General features: G+C 42.6%; 1 protein-coding gene across 6 annotated transcripts in view; it reads left to right on the forward strand.

Annotated features, from left to right (window-relative positions):
* Window positions 1–19664, forward strand: part of AUTS2 (activator of transcription and developmental regulator AUTS2) — a 658144-nt gene extending 638480 nt beyond the window's left edge. For all 6 annotated transcript variants that reach the window (XM_052688467.1, XM_052688465.1, XM_052688464.1 and 3 more), the window contains 9 exons: window positions 1171–1266; window positions 2390–2461; window positions 3857–3886; window positions 5290–5361; window positions 8159–8300; window positions 8797–8874; window positions 10608–10691; window positions 11600–11822; window positions 16422–19664. In XM_052688467.1, coding sequence (XP_052544427.1) covers window positions 1171–1266; window positions 2390–2461; window positions 3857–3886; window positions 5290–5361; window positions 8159–8300; window positions 8797–8874; window positions 10608–10691; window positions 11600–11822; window positions 16422–17661 — 2037 coding nt within the window. In that variant the 3' untranslated portion in view covers window positions 17662–19664. The remainder of the gene's footprint in view (window positions 1–1170; window positions 1267–2389; window positions 2462–3856; window positions 3887–5289; window positions 5362–8158; window positions 8301–8796; window positions 8875–10607; window positions 10692–11599; window positions 11823–16421) is intronic.
* Window positions 19665–19895: the final 231 nt, after the last annotated feature.

Here is a 19895-nt window from a genome sequence, read left to right on the forward strand (position 1 = left end):
GGGATGTGATTCTCTCAGTGTTTGTCCCCTCCACATCCAGTTTTTGGCTGTTTGTGTTCAGCTGGCCAACTGGTCCTCTATTTTGATCCCAGAAGCAGCACCCAGGAGGTTCATTTTCAATTGGCTGAGTTCAAGGTGAAATTGTTTCAGCCAGGAAACTCCTTCAGGTGTTTGGCTGGCAGTAGCAGTGAGGTTAGCAGCCGTCCCCTGCTAAGATCCCAAGGTTTCCCAGTGAGAACATCTTTGCAGTGAGATGCTCTGAATCCCCACCTCCTACCAGAAAGCAGTTCTGTGTGTGATCTCTGCAGTTCCTGTGGAATTGTGTGACCTGACTGTGTTACAGTGCAAGGGAAAGATTCACAGCCAGACCACAGAGACCAGATAGGATTCGATCATGATGGTTTACTTGCTTGTTTCTCACGTGTCTGTCTGTGTTAGCGCAGGAGAACTTTGTTTTTGCTGAGTTGTCTTAGTACAGATACACTGGGATCATTGAGATCAGTGGAGATTTGCCTCTTTTTATGCCTCATGGTCTGTCCTATCAGACCAGTGCCCTCCAGTTTTGAGGGGTTCTACTTTGGCCTTTTTTAATAAGTAATCCTTTTTAGCAATTAAGTTCATCTGTCTCTGCTGCTGCTGGCAGTGGCAGGATATCCTCTCAGACAGGCTAATGAAGTAAGAATTGTGCATATTTTCCTCATTTCCGACAGAAACCATTAAAATCCTAGCATACTAATGGGGTTTTAATGATGCAATATCCTAGAGCTTGTGCAGGTTTGTTTCCCACTCAAACAGTAGCGTTCTGTGCCCTGTTGGCCAGGCCCTGCCTTTTCTCTTGAAATCTTCTGCAAACCCTTCAAAATCCCCATCCAATTGAAAAACCAGTCATTGCACGACAAAAGCCTCAGCTGCGATGGCCCAGTGCAGAGGCCAGGTTGCTGGCTGTATGATTTTGGAACTGCTTTTAAGCTCTGAAGTGAACATCATGACATTTGTGAACATCCCATCGACTGCTTTAACTAACATTGTCGCGGCGGGATCCCATCTCCAGCGCCCCTCCATGTACCATTTCCCTGTCTCTGCAGGAATGCTTTCGCTGTCTCGTTCAGCTGCCTGCCCTTGTTTTGTAGCTCACACGCATTTATGCTCCCCTCTCTTTCTCTGTTTCAGCTGTTTCACTCCTATCCTCCAGCTGTATCAGGTATTCCTCCCATGATCCCTCCGACGGGCCCCTTTGGCTCACTCCAAGGAGCATTCCAGCCCAAGGTAGGGTGTGTTTGCATCTCACCACTCAAATGCACCGGTTGTTCTCCATGCAGTGGCACAGTTAACTTCAGAAGCACTGCCATTAGATCTCAGGGTAGCGTGCAGTAGCGTGAGGTGGTGTAACAGTCAGGATTTTAAGAAGCAGGGCTCGTTACTGTTTTCTCATTGCCAGAATTATCTCAGAGCTCCAGCATCATGCAGTGCATGGATTCAGTTCCCCACTCCTTTGTGGTGGCGATGGTAGTTAAGTGCGATGAGTTTGTTTCTCTTTTCCTTTGTTTTTGTGAAGTCACTCTTGATTTATGAGTGGGAGGAAATCATTTGCTGTAGCCTGTAGTCTCCATGACTGAGGACTGAAATCAGGACTGAAATTTCTGCAGAGGAGACACCTTTCTTAAATTGGCCCATCCACTCTAATGACTGAATATGTAAATTGCAGTTCATTAGTAGGATTCTTCATATATATGGTAATCAGTCTGTTAACAACTCTGTTACTTAATTGTTAGTTATAGTGCAGCTGATTTCTTTTTTCTTCATTTTAAGTGAGGAAGATGTTGTCTAAATGTAGTGTTTTTTCCTCCAAAAGATGCATTTTGTTGTGTTAGCCGAATATTTACATTCAAATCAAGGGAAAAGCTTTAATTTTTTCCAGCTAGATGTTGCCTTTTCTGATGCTCGTGTGGTAATAGTTCATTGTGGATGCAGTTCAGATCCTTGCACGGTAACCACGTGGATTGCTGATGCTTTGTGTGTGGCAGTGAGGGCAGCAGTTTGGGCCAGCTCCAGTGCATTATTGATGAGCAGCAGAGCACAGCCTGGGTGTCCCAGGTGCTGCTTTAGGTGCTGTCTCATATTGCTCAGCTTTTCAGAGGTGAAAGGAATTCCCAGTGCTGTTGCCTCATGTGTTTCAGCTCACTTCGACTAGTGGGAAGGCAGTGAGCAAAGCGAGTTTGGAAGTTGAGATGATAAGCATGTACATCACTGCGAGGATTATAGCAGCTAGCCTTTTTGCTTAAAAGAGTTGATCTAGGCAGTGTTAATGATGAAGAAGTGCTGTTTTTCAGTTTGTGGTTTTGTATGGCTTTTTACTCATAAATGCTCTCTTTCTGTGTTACAATTCTAGACTTCCAATCCTATCGATGTTGCAGCCAGACCTGGAACTGTCCCACATACCCTCCTCCAGAAAGATCCACGGGTGTGTAAAAAGTGTTACTGTATTCTTCTTCTAAAGCCATTCCTTGTGAAAATGTTGAGCACGAGGGCTGCCATCTTCTGTATGTCCAAATCAACGTGTGAAACTAAAGCTTAACCTGAACTATTAAGTCAGTGAGATCAGAGGAGTTGCATGAGGACAGTTTAAATCCTGATCCTCCTGTCCATCGCTGGCTAAAGCACGTAGATGCCGTGCAGTGCAGAGCTCTTTCCTTGCTGTCAGCTGGCATCCCCACAAGACTGGGGGCAAACTCCAATTCAGCGCAGAAACGTTCAAACCTCTTTGAGGTTTACGTTTGTATTCTGTAATTGTTTCTAATGTGGGTAATGACAGTTATTCCCTTGGTTGCTGTGTTATTGATTGCAGCAGCAAAATGTGGATGCACTTTATTGATCACTTGGTGCCTCTGGATTTTGAGCTGAAGCACATGTGAACAGCATTTATTGTCTGGCGCTGCGTCTTCTGGCTTTTTTCTGTTCTTTGTAAATGCCCTCGGGTTGTTTGCTTGTTTGATTGCATATACATTGTTTGCAACGAGGAACATCATGCAGTCCTGTTTTTCGCAGAACTCTGACAAAAATCAATGTTGTGGAATTGGTCAACTTTTAAGCTCTGCAGAGCTGTTTTCATTGGGTTCTAGTAGTTCCAGTGTGCTCTAAATTGGTTGCTGCTGTTGAGCTTTATGCCAAAAGGACCCACGTGTTTTTATGTCTGCTCATTCCGCCCAGTCAAAAAGATAACTGGAGCCTCCCATCATTAAGTCACTTCTCTTTATGCTGCCTTTCAGCTTGTAGTGCAGTTTTGATTGTTTCAGGATGATGCCGCGTGCCATCACCAAGTCTGCAAATCAGCTCCTCCATCTGTAGATCTTCTTTTAAAGGAGGTGGCTCTCTGGATGTGCCAGCAGCAGGTGGCATTGCTGCTGAATGAGCAGGGCAGCATCCTGCAGGGCAGGGCAGCGCACTCGGTGGGAGCAGCCTTCTGCCCTGCCCAATTCCAGCCTTCTCGCAAGCCAAGCAGCTCTGAAAGATGAGAGCAGAAATTTGCCTAAAGGACGTAGCCGTGTTCTTCTTCAGAGCAGTTAACCAGCCATTTTGGTAGCATTAAATCAACAAATTAATGCAGATGCCAGAGGACAGAGTGCTCAGTGTGAGGCTTGTTTTGTTGCTTGTCAACACTTAGGTACAACAGCCTTGGGGGGAGGGAGGCCGGCTCCAGTACGGAGGCTGAGGACTAATTATTATCTGAAAGGACTTCATTTGAAAGTAAAATTATAACATTTTAATTTCATCTCTTAATGAAGCAATACAAATTTGTTAATTAGAGCAATTGTTTGAGTGACAGGCATGTAACCAAGCTGTCATTTCTTCTTCACAGTTGACAGATCCGTTCAGGCCCATGTTGAGGGTAAGAAACCTTCTCGTGCTACAGTTTGTCGAGCTCGTCTCAGTCCCCGCCGGGTTGCAGCAGCACACTGATCAAAAGCAGCAACGTGTTCCATCCTGGGGATTTCTGTGTTTGCTGAGCAGTGTGGTCAGCATCTTGTGGTCACTCAAGAAAGATGAGCAGTCCTAAAGCGAGAAGTTCTCCTGTTCTCACACAACCCCTTATTGCAAACAGCAGAGGTTATATGTTGATGATCCTTGTGTTGCTGTGGCTCACAGGGTTCCCTGAGCTGATCCTACAGACTGCCCTGGCAGACGTCTCTTGCCGTTTTAATGCAGGCTGAAGGATTCTGCTTTTTAATGTTCGTTGTATGTTTTGTGTGTTATTCAGTATGGAACTTCCTACCTATCTTCTTGTCCAGCACACACAGTTCAAACACAAAATAGTCCAGAGATAAGGATCCAAAAGATTTGATCTTAGAATAATCCAAAAGATATTTTTGTTGGTTTTGCAACATACCCAAGGAAGTACAGACCACCCGAACTCATTAAATCACTAATGAACCAATTGCTGTGAATAAGCAAAAGACTTGACTTTATGTTTGTGTGTGAGAGAGAGGGGTTTTATTTTTTTACTTTATTTGTAATTGATTTTTAACTGTTGGCTGATTTACACCTAGATATAGAAGGCCTGTGCCATAGTTTGTGTAGTAATTAAGTTACTGGTAGCTTATAGAGCCGCTTTCATTCCTATGATTATTTCTAAATCTGTGCAGGAATCATTGTTCATGTGGTTAACTACAGACCCATAAATAACAAAGTAATGAAAGTGTGTCCTTATCAAGTCCCTGCTGACATGATTTCCAGGTGTCCTAGAGGTGGGCTACTGAATCAATGAAGAAGCCGAATCACACTCTGGTTCTTCCCTCCCTTTCTCAGCCCCATTATTTAGAAGCGTGGTGACAGGAAGGATGCAAAGAGCCAGCTTAAGCCAGTTCACCTTCCCAACCAGAGTGAGCTGACTGGCGTCCAATTTTGGGGGTTTACTGATGAGCCAAAATGTTGCAGGTACAGACCTATGGTTACATGAGGGAGTCAGATGATTTTGAAAACCATTCTGAGATTTTCAATGTGTTTTTATTGGGATCTTTGGGTGGAAAGGCCAGTCTTAGAATAGCAGCGCTTTTGGAGACGTACTCAGTGTTCTGTATGAAGCAATCCAGCTGTGCAGAGCAGTTGCTAACAGGCAGATTCCAGCAGTACAAGCTGCATTCTCAGCCAGTGGCATCAGAAGATTGCAGGAGTGCAGAAAAACAGAACGTGGGTTTGTCTGGAGAGGAGGATGACCAGGAGCATTCCTAGGGTGCAGCATCACAGGTATTGGAAAATCACTGATTCATGCTGTATCCCTCCTGTTTTTTCCAGAAACCGGGGAAGTGGTGCGCTATGCACGTCCACATCGCCTGGCAGATTTACCATCACCAACAGAAAGTCAAGGTCAGTCTTGGGGCACCTGCTTTTCGCGTACATTGCACACGGCAAACTTGTGAGTGGGAGGATTTGCCTCTTGCTGTTAGCAGGTCTGTACCATGGCTAATGCCTTGTTAGCATAACCACAAGGAGCATTAGAGCTGTGCTGCTCCTGCAGATGTTCACTGCATTAATAGACAGGAAAGGCTGGTGTCTTTGTTTGGCCTTACATTGCAGGAGTCAGGAGTTTGTGCTAGAAAGTGAAATGAACAAGCAGGCCCTACCACTGTGCAGTCTTTGTATGCAGCTGAGTTGTGTTATATAAGGTAGTGCTGTAAGATTATGAAGATGTTGAACAGATACTAAAATCTACAGCTAATAGAGTTTAAAAATAACCCTTTTAAACAAGGTTGACAGGTTAATTTGCTGCAGTAGACGTATCTCTCTTCTCTGCTTCCTTATGTTTCCCCTGCTAGTGATCTTCATTCATCTTCCCATTATCAAAAAAGACAAGATTATAGACCTAGAGAGTTATATCTCCTTTTTTTTTTCTATTTTATTGAAAAGATATTTTCTTGAAATGAAATTATTGTTCCCATGTTATCTGTGTCCTTTGAATCTTCTTTGATTTGATATTCAAAGAGGTCATACTGCTATATTTATAACCCATGGTAAATGCCATTTTCATGCAGCCATTTCTTCTATCTACTGACTTTGCCTGTTTAAAAACAATAATAATGCTCAGGCTGTCGGGAAAGAGCATTTGTTTTTTTGAGGCATGGATGATGATAATTTCAAAAGTAATTGGAAAGTGCATTTCACCATCTCAGTGCAGTCAGAAAGTGAGGTATGGTTTGCAGTCATGAAGGCAAAAATGTAGGCAACCCCAGGAAAGAACGCATGTAGCTGTAGATGCCTTTTGCCTGCCTGCACCTCAGCAGCAGCAAGACACCATTCAGATGTGTGTAACCTGTGTGCACACCCAGAGGATTCCTGAGACACAGCCTGAGCCAGACAGCAGCCCTGGGCGCAGAGCAGTTCAGTGTGGATCAGGATGACCAATGTGGGGTCAGCCTGGATTCCAGGCAGATTTTATGCTCCCTAATCGGCCCGTTCTCTTTTTTGGAAAGGACTTACAGCTTGATCTAACGAGCCATGAAATTAGTGCAGGCATTTGCATTGAGTTTAGCGGGCCTGGGTTAAGGTGCTGGACCTGAAATACATTCATAAGGGTTATCATCAATAGTGGGGCTCTCTGGAGCAGCAAATGGGAGTAAAATGAATCTGATCAGTTTTCTTCCGTATTCTTTTGAGGTAAATCAGCACATTCAGAAGTCTTTTAACACAGCTGTGATGTTCCATTCCTCTTCAGACGGGATTTTTTCGTCGTTAGAAAAGTACTGCTCATATGGCAGCAATTAAAGTTTCTGCCAGATTTGCTGTTCTGAGTAATGCCTGTCAGAAGTTTATAACTTGGTTGTTAAGAAGAATAAAAAGAGCTCACAGCCTAGAAATCTGGCACACAGCCTTCAGTTGAGGCATTTGTGTTTTCTGGTCTTTTTAAATCACTGAAGTACTGCAGTCTGACATCTGAAAGACGCGACCTTAACATGGCCGTGTTTTGCAGGTTATTATCTCAAAACATTGATAAACCTGCTTTTTTGTTTCATTTTTTTCTGCTCATAGCTTCATAGACATGTTATTAGCACTTGAAAAACAGCTAGTAGGCATGCACATTAACTTGGTCATAACTTTTTAATATGCATATTTATATCATTGTAATAGTCTGTACTCTGAGCTGGCACGGTATTAAATATTGATTTATTAAGCATAACGTGCTCCTGAATTACTGTTCAGATCTACTGGTTCAGTGTTACACGTTGGTAAATCCTTTCAGCTGACCTGCACAATTAATCAGCAATCTGCATTTAGGGAGTTCTGGCAGCACAGGTAATTGGGAATTTGGTTTTCCTCTGCATTCTATAAAACTGTTGAAGTGGGAACCACTAAAGTGAGTCTGTGACACAACGAAGAACCCGTCCTTCATCCACTTATCATATACAGTACAGCCACATCAGGAAAGACACTTTCAGAAAGAAAATCTGCTCGTTCTAATACCATGTAAATAGAGGCAGTGACATGCAGTGCTTTGAATTTGGAGTGCAAGCTGTCAAAATGAGACTTGAGTTCTTCTGACACAACTGCACCTCATATGTAATTTGCTTCATTTTAGCCCCTCTCTTGATCGATTGCAGTTTGAGAGGCACTGAAAGATGCACAGCATCAAGTGTTGCTTGGCTGCAGCTCCGCATTTAAACGTGTGATGCTTGTGGTGTGTGTGTCACTGTGATGAGTGATCCCTGCAGTCAGAGGTCAGCTGGCAGCTCTGCCTCTTGCACTTGGTGCTTTCCCTGCTTTCAGCATGCCTGCCCACCCGGGGCTCACATCCAAACTAACAGCTCTCTTTCACTTTGTTTTTATTGTTGTTTTAAAGACAGACCTGTACTTACAACCAAGGATGTGTTTAAGGCCTCTTCAGAGATTGCAGTGTTTGTTCTGTTCAGTCAAGTCTGTGCTAAAACCCTTTGCTCCAGAGGGGTAAATGTGTTTGTGAAGACACTGGTGAACCCTGGGCATCGTTTGGGAACCTGAGGTTGTTGGCCTGCTGTCACAAGGCTGGCTCTGCTCCTATGTCCAGGGTCCTAAAAACGAATATCTTTGTTAAATCATGAGTTGTTATGAATACATTGCCATACCCACAGCATTCTGAAAGTGCCTCTTAGGACAGTCTCTTGCAACTCTTTTTTTTTTTAATGTATTTCAGAAACAGATGCAGTCAGATCCACACAAGCTGGACTTCGGCCTGAAACCTGAATTTCTGAGCAGGCCCCCAGGCCCCAGCCTTTTTGGAGCCATCCACCACCCCCATGACCTGGCCCGGCCCTCGACTCTCTTCTCTACAGCCAGTAAGTATTGAGGATCAAACTCTTTCTTTGCCATGCTCATTAACATGCTAATCTGTGCCATGTTGAGAGGAAATTTCCCATATGCTTTGGCTTATGAACTTTGCAAGAGGTGCCAGAGGCTATTAGTCTATTTGATAAATATTTTAAATTTATTCCATATGGTTTTTGAAAAAAGAACAACAATGTGATGAAATGCCATGCAGGTTATACACGGAGAAACGTTTCATGCAGCGATATCTGCATCATGGAGATGACAGGTTGGAAATACACTCTACTGTGTGTTCCTCTTTTTTTTTTCCATACTGACACATCTCTCCTCCACCTTCTGTAACTGACAACTTCTGTTCAGAAAAGCAGCTGCTGTTTGCATAGGAGCCTGACCTGAGCGTACTGCAATCTCTGCTTATGTGAGGTGCTGTTTAAGAATGAGCCTAGAACGCAGGAAGTCCCTCCCTGAGCATCACTAGGAATTCACTGCGTTGCTTTGTTTTGGCAGGTGGGGCTCATCCAGCCGGCACCCCTTTTGGTCCTCCACCTCATCACAGCAACTTTCTCAACCCAGCTGCTCATTTAGGTAAGTGCAGTACTGCAGTGAGCAGTTCTTGGCCCTCTCTGTGCAAGCCACTCACTGTGAATACAACTCAGAAATAACACACAGGTATTTTCTGCCCCTGCTGCCCTCGCAGGATCTGCTGTAGCTTGTTACACTGTGAATATCCACTGAACTGAGTTAGTTCAGTTGTTCTGTCATTAGCCAAAAGGCTGTGTTAGAGCTTCATGGAGCGCAGTCTGAACAGCCACCATCTTTTTTTCAAACCCAGAAGATGCTCCTCCATAGCCAGTCCCCAGAGGTAACAGTTAAGCACACCCGTAGCACCACAAGGCATGGGCGTGTTGACAGCTGGATCTGCATGATGGACCCTTTAGCACAAGCTTGAGGTCACGCCTCTGAATTTGTAGCAAGCTTGTGAGTTTTTGCACTCTGCTTTTACTCTGCTACTGTGGCAGAGTAGTGCCACACTGGTCTTACTTCATGTCTTTTGGTGTAGACCATTAAAGGTTGTCCATGTGCCAGTTTGACCTTTACAAATTGTACATTTTATCCATTTGTCTTCTGTAACCCAAGCAGCAGTTCTAAATGTACATAATAGTAAAACTGACAGCGCCAGTTAAAATACTTGAGAGAAAAAACCATCTGGGCGTTAGAGGAGTAGCAGGAGGTTAGGATTCAGTGTAGTTGTGTTTATAAGCAGTCAAAAAATACTTGAAGATTAAGGCTCAGATTCAGAGAGGTGTTTCTGTTCCAAACTGCTACTGAGATGCCTGCTTTTTATTTCAGTGAGTGGGAAGCAGATCCTTAAAATCTTGTGATCTGATCTTAAACGTGTATGGCAGCGAAAAAGTAGCAAATAAAAGTTCAAGAAAAAAAACAACATTCAACAAATGTTAGTTTCCTTCTTATTTAGTGATGTAATAAGCAACCTGCTGCACACAAGAGCATCAGAGGTCAGGACTTTAATTTGATATTTTGTTTTGCATAGGGAGTGATTCAGGAGGACCACCAAACTGCTGCAGCAGATTCATGGTGTGGTTTCATCGTTCTGTACTGAGCTGCCTACAAAAAATGCTCAGTTTGTCCTTCCTCTTCTCAGGGCTGATGGTTTCATCAATTTCTCTAAAATGGAGAAGGGAATTTGCTTCATTTGGCTTACCTGCACCCTGTGTACCTTAAGTGCCAATGGTTTTCATAGTCCATGCTGGTTTTCCATACAGTACTAGCAGTAAATACCAAGAGCATTACAAGCTGCTGAGGTCAGCAGGACATATCAGTACATAAGGCATCTCATATATATCCTGCCTGTGGTGTAGGAGACATGGCTGAGGCATGGCCTGAAGGTGTTTTGCAAGCACAGTTGCCACACTTACTAATTGCCTTGCTAGGCAGGGTTGTTTCCTGAGGACAATCGAACTGAGTTGGAAGGGAATGAAAAGAAAGAAAAATTGAGATGTTTGCAGATTTTAAGTGGAGTCGCTGCTTTTGCTGGATTGCAGGCCTCCCTGCTGTGTGTAACATCTTGTTTTGCTTCGAAGTAGAAGTTTTTCTTGTGAGATGATCCCATACACCTTGCACTGGAGAAAAGATCGGTTCGTATTTCCCACCCTCTCACCATCACTGCTGTGATGCAGAGAGGATGATGTTGGTGGACACAGACCGAGCTTTCATGCGGGCGTAGCACAGCCGGGTAACACAGCAATGCCTTCTCACAGTGAGCAACACAGCAGTGAGCTGTTTCCGTTGGTTTGCAGAGCCTTTCAATCGACCAGCTTCCTTCAGCGGTCTCACTGCAGTGGGTAGCAATGCCTTCGGGGGACTCGGCAACCCGACAGTCAGTGAGTAACCTCCTTGTTTATGAATTCTTGTTTGCCGTGTAATTCAGGACGTGGAGTGATGGTGACTAGTTGCTGCCATTTGATCAGTTGCGTAGGTCACGCATCAGTAAGGGATGGTAATTTGAAAAGCGAACTTTTTCTTTTAAATAACAGCATTTTTTAGTCACCAGTAAATGATTTTCTTTTAGTTACCTCATAGTTTGGGTTCAGCGTAGTGCTAAACGTCACCATTACATTGTTTATTAAAAAAAGTAACTGCATCCATGAGTGTGAGGAGTTTGTGGGATTCCACGTGGTTTTGTTGCATGGTCAAAGTAGTTAACGTGCAGTGCTTATTTGTAATCCCCAGCTGTGGATGAGGACATTCTTTTTTCCTTTCTCACCAGTGAATCCAGGACTTGTGCCTGGAAAAGATCACTAACCTGCATTTATTTGTCCAGGGTCATCAACATTTCTCTAGATTTGGCCAGTCACAAAAGATCATCCTTTCAAAAGTCACTCTCTTTCACCATACTCCAAATCTGGCATGATTTTGGTCGCGTATTATATTACTTTGGTTCAGGATCAAATGCAACAAGTTCCATTATTTATATTCAGTATAATGGTCATTTCCTGGTGTCTCCAAAATATTTGGACTAAGGATCATTGTCACTTCTATCTTTCTACTTTCATCCCCTGTCGATTTTATCCACAGCATTTCCCTATCCAATTAAAACAGCTGTCAGATGCCTGCCCATTTTTAGGAATGAGACCCTCTAATGAATCTCTGTTAATTTCCTTTCCTTTTCCAGCTCCCAATAATATGTATTCATTTTAACTCTGAGTGCTGTAAAAGTTTTTTTGGTAAGTACCTTCACTAGAGCATACCTTTTTCTTAAACCTTTTTGTTTTCCACTTCACCATTTCAGCACCCAACTCAATGTTCGGCCACAAGGATGGCCCCAGTATGCAGAGCTTTAGCAACCCTCACGAGCCCTGGAACCGACTGCACCGAACTCCTCCTTCGTTCCCGACCCCTCCGCCCTGGCTGAAGCCAGGAGAGCTGGAGCGCAGTTCATCTGCTGCAGCTCATGACAGAGATAGAGATGTAGATAAACGAGACTCATCTGTTAGTAAAGATGACAAAGAAAGGTACGAAAGAACACTTCCAAGAATTGTCTAGTTCAAAGCTTGGGGCTCCGTTCCGCTTTTAACCCTTCCCAGCCTGGCACATTGTTAAACCAGAGCTTCAGAAGAGGGACCCTCGGGGGAGCTGACGCCATCCCCGCCTGCGGTGCAGGCAGGCAGTAGGGAAGCTGCAGATCTGCCTCGGGTGCTTCCTGCTGCATCTGTTTCTCTTCTCACTTGCACCTCAGTTCATCAGAAGGAGTTTTGCTGGAGCAGAGTTCAGGCGGTGTCAAGTGAGAATAGAATGCTTGCCTTGTGGGTGACGTTTTTATAGGTTTTTTGAAGATTCAGTGTGTGGATAGGTGCCTGACAGGATGCAAAAAGAGCTATGAAGTCCATCAGACACGTATCTGCACCTGTGAATACTTAACTTTGCAAATCTGATCCTATCTGCAGAACAAATAAGCCTGCTCACACCCCCTAAAATGGCCTGAGGAGAGAAACCACTGATAAAGTTGTAAAATGACACCAACCATGAAATACAACAGCCTGGCATTTTCCAGTACCACAGTGAGCTTCAGTGCATGCCACCTGTGAAATTGGCCTGGATTGCCCTGCAGAAAGCACGCATACATGCACTGCTGTTGCTTACCTTCAAGCACGGTTTTTCTCCAGTGTTTTACATGGACTTGCACTCTAACATGTCCAGGCTGGGAAGGGTTAATGAAAAGTAAAACCTGGTCATATTTTTTTTTTGTCAGGACTGTTCCCATTCTACAGTTAACTCCGTAACAATTCCTCTTAACATTAAAGTACCAAATTATGAGAATTTGCCATTCAGCAAGTGTCATGCCTTCCTTGAAAAATACAGAGAGGCTGATTTCAGCTTTTTCAGTTGTGGCTTAATGGCTTTCCTGCTAAGTTTGCGCATTACTTTACTACGTAATGGCTATTTGTCTCTAATTTTTTAACATAAAAAAATATTTAGGGGATGTGCTTTTCTGACTTCTCTGTCACTAACCCAAATATTAGCAGTCTTTTCAAAAAGAAGTTATGCTAACACATTAGATATTCTAAAAAATACATTGAAGAGCTTTTCTATGTTATTGTAAAATGTGAAGAGCAAGTCAGACTTCAGATCTTGTCACCTACATTTTCCATTTGGAATATTTTCTGTTTGGTAGCATAGCTTCATTATTTTCATGTCCGGTGTTAATGCTTCCAAATCAATTTCTGTTAGAAATTGGGGATTCTGTCCTGCGAAATGCTTAAGCATGTGAGTAACTTTACTGGCTTGAATGGCAAAGCATTTTAGTTACTAATGATACGGGTGGCCTTTACAATTATGTGATTCTTTCAGTTATTTTGTTGCTTTGTTATGAGGTGTTCCTGCTGAAGAAAATCCCTTTCAGAAATACATCCCCTGCAAACAGCTTTAGCATTTCCTGAACTCCATATCATAGCTCAGAACATGATTTATTTTCAGTGATTTGAGAGTTTAAAAGTAAACGTCATTCATCCTTCATGTTTCTGCACAATTATGGCTACCAGTTTAGTACAATAATGGTTTTGCTGATCCAGTATCGCTATGCATCCGTGTGATTTTGAAGAGTTCTACTTTGCAGCATGCTCACACTGTTCCCTGTTTGAGAAGATGCAGAGAATTCCTTCCTGGAGACGTTCTCCCTTTGTAGATAATGTCTGGTGTAGCTTATGAGCCTCTCACACCTCTCCCCTGCCCCTCAGTGGCACCCAGCAGGGTGTGGGTGTAGCCTCACCCTTCTGATTGAGGTCCCAGTCTGTGTGACCTATTTTTTGCTAACTTGACCAGACAGAATGGGGAATCGTGCCCAGAGTGCCGGTTTAATTTCATCTCAGAATTGTCCCGTCATCAAAATTGCCCTGAGCTTTATCTGCTGCGCACGGGCCATTAGACAAAAGCACTCATCTGGACTTATCATGGAAGGTCCCTCGCAGGTTCCTCCGAGCTCTCCTTCTCCTCATTTCAGATGGCCGTCGAAATGAGTTGCAGCGAATCGCTTATTGCTCTTTTAGGATAACGTATATGGCCAGAGTGCTGCGGCCCTTCCCTGGCTGCAGTGAGATAGGACAGATCCCTGAGGAGTTTCAGATGGAAAATAACGTGAAAGTGCAGTCTGTGAACTTCTCCCAGGTGCAGAGCTGGCTGGGGAGCTGCACTGCCACGTCCTGTTACAGTTCTTGCTTCCTCCTGCAAGACTGCATGCAGCTTCTTGTTGTTGTTCAGGACTCTTATTACTGCACTCCAGCATTAGAAAAAAAAATTAGTGAATACAGCTGTTGTGCAAAACAGAATTTGTTCCTTCTCTGTGTTATTTAATTTAAAAGATGTCACTGAGCAATTCCATTCTAATGAGGACATCAGTGTGTTTGTAATCCTGGAACTTTAGAAAGAATACAATTATCTATTGTTCTCTGTCAACATAAATGAAGCAAAGTAATTGGCATGAGATGCCTTGCGCATTATCTGTCAGTAGAGCATACAGCCTCAAAGCATACCTTATTTAGTCATAAGTTCATTTGAGAACATGATCTTAAGTTTCTTTTTTAGGGAGACTGAGGCTTAGAGCTCTTCTCGTATTATTAATCTAAGGAGCCCTTGATAGATTTGAGGATAAAAAATTACTCCTTCCCTGACCAATGGGCAACCATTTACATAAGTGAATGATTACCTAAGTAATCAGTAATCTTGAGGTAATGCCATCAGTGTAACTGAAGAGGATGAAATTGGCAAAGGATAGCGTTATTTGGATTGCACATATACTTTCTTTAATTACAGAAAATGTCCATTATTTTGTTCAGATTTTACAAACAATTTAAAATATGTAAATTACACAGAAAAATTGATTAAATATCAATGAAAGGACTCAGTCAGCTCCCCCTAGCGAAACAAAACAATTAAGAATGCCCTGCAGTCAAGTTTTTATGACTTGGTCTCACTGTGTCCAAATCTGGAAGTTTCTGGAAGAAAGACTTAAATGTTTTGTGGAGAGCAGGAGGAAAGGAAAGTAGAGGCAGGACAAAGTGTTTGGAGTGTTCAGGGCACAGTCAGTCAAAGCAGAACCCGCTACCCAGGAGTTAATTAGTAGTCCATGCAGACAAAGCAGCTCTGGTATCAAATGCTCCAGCACTTAACAGTTGCATTCTGGACTCTTAAACTTTTTTTAGACATAGCCTATAAACCGACAGTTTCGATACAGCGGAAGATTCTTCTGGTGAGGTCCCAGTCAGTTTCACAAACCAAAAGTACCTACAGCTTAGAGATACCCAGAGAAGAATGTAAACTGGAGCTGTTCAGGGACTGCAGAGGACCCTGCTGCTCACCCCTCACTTTTGCCTTTAACAGCATGCTGTCCATCACTCTGATGGAACAGAATTCCCGTATCTAGCAAACAGCACTTGCCCAACACCAAATATCTGGAGCTGTCTTCATGGAGAAACTGCAGCTCTGAAATCAGTAGCAGTTAGTGAGACCTGAAAAACATTGGAACTGAGGAATTCGTTTTACCTTTCAAATTTGATTCAATCTAAATAGGAAGGCTACTCCACTTGGTCAGCTCTGCTTTCAGAAAATAGTTGGGACAGGATCCATTCAGATATGTCTTTTGTTATCTGCTGCCAAACGATTATTTTCTCAATAATTCTAAGTCTTGTATGCAACATAAATAGGTTTCAGAGATGGAAAGAACTTGCAGTGTTTTGGAGGCTTCCTGGCCAGTACCAGGGAGATAAATCGTTAGCCTGCGCTGTGCTCACTCTACTCTAGAAATGGGGAGGGACTGGTAGTCTTAAAAACAACAGACTCCAGAGAGGCGCTGCTTTGAGAGCTAGTTTGAATGATGGGCATCGCTGCTGAAGAAGTCAGTGTATAATCTATAGATGATGGCCAGCTCTATTAAAAGACCTGCACTGGGGCTTTTTTCACACTTAGAGAGGTGCCTGTCTTTTTGGAGGTGATTGTCTCCACAGTACTGGTGTCTTGTGAAGCTTTAATCTTCAGGTTTGAGAAAGAAATTAAATTGTGAGGAGTAAACTGAAAATCTGGAAGGATGAAGGCAATACAGATAAGAAACTTGTAATGTAGAGAGGCACGGACGCTTCTCTGTAAGTCAGTTGAACAAAATATTGGCTATTTTCCCAAATTTATTCTTAACAGAAGCAGTGGGTAAAATCCTATTACCCGTGTAGATGTAATTGCCTCCACTTTTTTTTGCATGAAATTAGTATGTTTTTGTTATTCTCTCTCCTTTTTGCAAACAGTTAAGGCTGTGATCCTAGAAATAGCTTTTCTATAGCTAGCTTCCTTGTGATCCATGTGTGGACTTCACTGTTTGAAGTTTCAGTCAGATCACTCACAAAGCAGCTACTTCAGGGATCTTCTCCTGCACTGAGATAACAGAACAGACCTAGTGTAGAGATGGGATGCTCTTCTGGTGTTCTGAATGTGTAAAAGAAGCATTGCATTAAATGGTGCTTGTTATTAGTCTTCTGCAAATCAACAAGTATAGTCAGACATCCTCAAGGCTTTGTTTTATTTTTGAGAGTTTCTTGTGCTTTAATTTTTACACTTCTCTTTCTTCCTAGAGAGAGCATTGAGAAAAGACACTCCAGCCATCCTTCGCCAGCACCTATCCATCCAGTAAACTCCCTCGGACATAATCGCAGCTCCAGTGAGCAGATCAGGAGCCATCTGAATCCTGAGGTTCGAGAAAAAGAGAAACCCAAAGAGCGAGAGAGGGATCACTCCGAATCTCGGAAGGAAATTAATGTTGAAGAGCACAAGGTGAAGGACAGCTATATTTCAGAGAAAGAAAGCCTGAGCCATGAAAGCCGAGTGGTGGAAGAGTCGAAGCAAATGTCCAGGGTTCCTTCACCCTATGCTAGGCCACCTGTTGTGGAAAGCAGCAGGCCTAACAGTACTTCAAACCGTGAGGCTGAGAGGAAGAATGAGCCAGCGTACGATAATCCGAAGAAAAGCAATGAAGTCAAAGTGAAGGAGGAGCGAAAGGAAGACCACGATGCTCAACATGAGGGACCTCAGACTCACAGGTCGTCTGATCAGCCACCGCCTATATCTACATCTAATGTCCATCCAAGTCCTTTAGTGTCTATGCCCATGACGGTGGGTGTAACTGGGATACATCACATTAACAGCATCAGTGGCCTGGATAGGACTCGCATGATGACCCCGTTTATGGGCATTAGCCCAATTCCTGGTGGAGAACGCTTCCCCTATCCTTCTTTCCACTGGGATCCAATGAGAGATCCCTTGAGAGATCCTTACAGAGAACTAGATATTCATCGGAGAGACCCCCTGGGCAGAGACTTTTTGCTAAGAAATGACCCCCTTCACCGTCTTTCTACGCCAAGGTTATATGAAGCCGACAGATCGTTCAGGGATCGGGAACCTCACGACTACAATCACCACCACCATCACCACCACCCTCTCTCCGTTGACCCTCGACGTGAGCATGAGCGGGGCAACCACTTGGATGACAGGGAGCGGTTGCACATGCTCCGAGAGGACTACGAACATGCACGCCTGCACTCAGTTCACCCGGCCGCCTTGGATGGACACCTGCCTCACCCGAGCCTCATCACACCAGGGCTTCCTAGCATGCACTACCCCAGAGTCAGTCCCCCGACAGGACACCAAAACGGTATCCTCAATAAAACTCCCCCCACAGCAGCTCTCAGTGCCCCTCCACCACTTATTTCTACGCTGGGGCCTCGGCCTGGGTCTCCGAGAAGGACTACTCCTCTGTCAGCAGAGATGAGAGACAGGCCTCCTTCTCACACCCTCAAGGACATCGAAGCTCGATAAGCAGAGCGAGACTAAATAAAAAGCGGAGAGATTGGGACAGAACATTGTAAATGAACATAAATATAAAGACCTTCTTACTAGTCTATTGATACAGACTGGGAATGTGACCCACTGTACAATATGTATAGACCTGAGTGCAAAGATTTTGAAATGTTTTTTTTGTATATTATATGTTGAAATTTTCCAGATCTTTTAGCTAAGTCCATACGTTCCTCGTGTCTCCTACTCTATTTTATTTCTAGTTTAAAAGTTTCAAAATTTGAACTGAAGAACAAGACATTAATCTGAATGATTTGCCTAGAAACAAGCCACCACCAATGACAACCGTACAAAGCTCTTTCAGACCAGAAGTGAAGACATTTGTAGATATTTATGTAAAAAGAGTGCTTCATGGGTTAATGGTTCATATATGCAAAAAGGGTAAGATGAAAGCTTTACTTTGTACAAATGTAAATAGATAAAATTAAGTAACATAATACATTAATACTTCTTAAACTGTGCTATTTGCAAACTTAATATTGATCAACACAGACTGCTTATGCTGTGTTACATATATTGTTATAGACAGCTAAACCCCTTCAACTATGCAATTAATTTTAAGGCTTTTCACAAAAGCCTTTATAACTCAAAGGAGCCTTTTCAACACACAACATACTTAAAGTCATATTTTCCCTGAACAAGCTCATCTGTACCTGAAACCTGTTTCTCCTGCTTGTTTTGATGAAGAAACAGCCCACTAGAAGTGTAGTTTTCTGTCTGAACCCCTGCATCAAGATGCTGATGTTACTGTACCTCGTGTATTCCTCAGCACGTGTCAGGTTAGCAGTCTATAATCACTGATACTGTCATGGCAAATAGGTTTTCAGTCACATTAACCTGGGTTGAACCGAGTAATAATCAAATGCTGGCTGTTTTCGAGAACTTTTGTCCCTTAACACGTCAGATTTATTTTTGGAAGAACCTTTGCTAACAACCATTCATGTCTGTGTGTCATTTTTCTCTGTACGCACACTTTTTTTTTTTAATAAGTGATGTTTAGCTACACTGAAACAAATCCTACAAGAAAGCCAATACTTTTCTAGAAAAATGATGGATATGTTTTCACTGTGGATCAGTAGTTTAATTAATGAACTCCGCTGCAGATTTCATAATGCAATTTGTTGTATTTCAGTTGGTAATAAAGTCTGTGAATAGTTAACAGGTCAGCCTTGTTGTTCCCTGATCACAGAAGACGTGAATTCACATGAAGAACGTGGTCCTTTTTAACAAAATGCATCATTCTTCTGAAATCTGTCTTTTCATAACACACTTTTTTATAACGCATTAAGTTTCTTATCTAAGTATTTGGAGAGAATATGACTTTATCAGAGAGAATTCACTATCTTGTTTACCGGACTGTAAAATATATGTATGAAATAAAATTAGTTCCATTGGTCTTCTAGTGTATTAAAGTGCTATCTGAAGTTGTTATCCTGTTTTGGAAAAAAAAAAAAAAAAAAGAAAGAAAAAGGAAAAAAAAAAAAGAAAAAAGGTAACTACAGACAGTTGTTTCTAATGATCAGAGATCTATTTTAGTAGTCAACTGAAGGTTTAGTTGTGAGCTTCAGATTTTGTGAACTCCAGATGTTGTGCAGTGTTCTTTTTCCGTTTTGTTTTTTTTTTCTTTTTTCCCTCTTATTTTCAATTTTTTGTTTTGGTTTTTGTTTGTTTGGTTTTTGTTTTTGTTTTTTTTTTTTAAAGAACAGAAGGAAAAATACAAAACATAGAAAAAAAAAACCAACCCTGAAGAATATGTACACTGGAACCGTAGCGGTAGCTTTCAGTATTGTAAAGAGATTGTTATATACCAACCTTTTTGCTGTTTATCCTGTATGTAATAAAGTCCTTTCTAGATCCTATGTGAAAAGAAAAGTGAAGCAGCTCTCAATCTTCAGCATGTTTCCTCATCAGCGAAGACTTGTGTAATGTAAATTGTGCCATGTTATTAAAAAATGTGAACTAAACTGCTAGGTGCTTCTTTGTGTGGAGTACCCCATCGTTGCTATGGGGGAGAAATGATGCCTTTTCCCAAGAGTGGGTTTCTCTTCAGAAGAAATAGCTGTTAAGAATGGAAAGGACATGACAAGACTTTATAAGCTATCTTACAGAAATGATTTTCATGGTCAGGTAAAAAGGAACAAAAAGGAGACCAAATGCTTGGCTTGCCTGGGTTGTTTTGAAATGTGCTAATGCCC

This window comes from Tympanuchus pallidicinctus, unplaced genomic scaffold (genome assembly GCF_026119805.1).
Source record: "Tympanuchus pallidicinctus isolate F22 unplaced genomic scaffold, pur_lepc_1.0 scaffold24, whole genome shotgun sequence".
Taxonomy (NCBI): domain Eukaryota; kingdom Metazoa; phylum Chordata; class Aves; order Galliformes; family Phasianidae; genus Tympanuchus; species Tympanuchus pallidicinctus.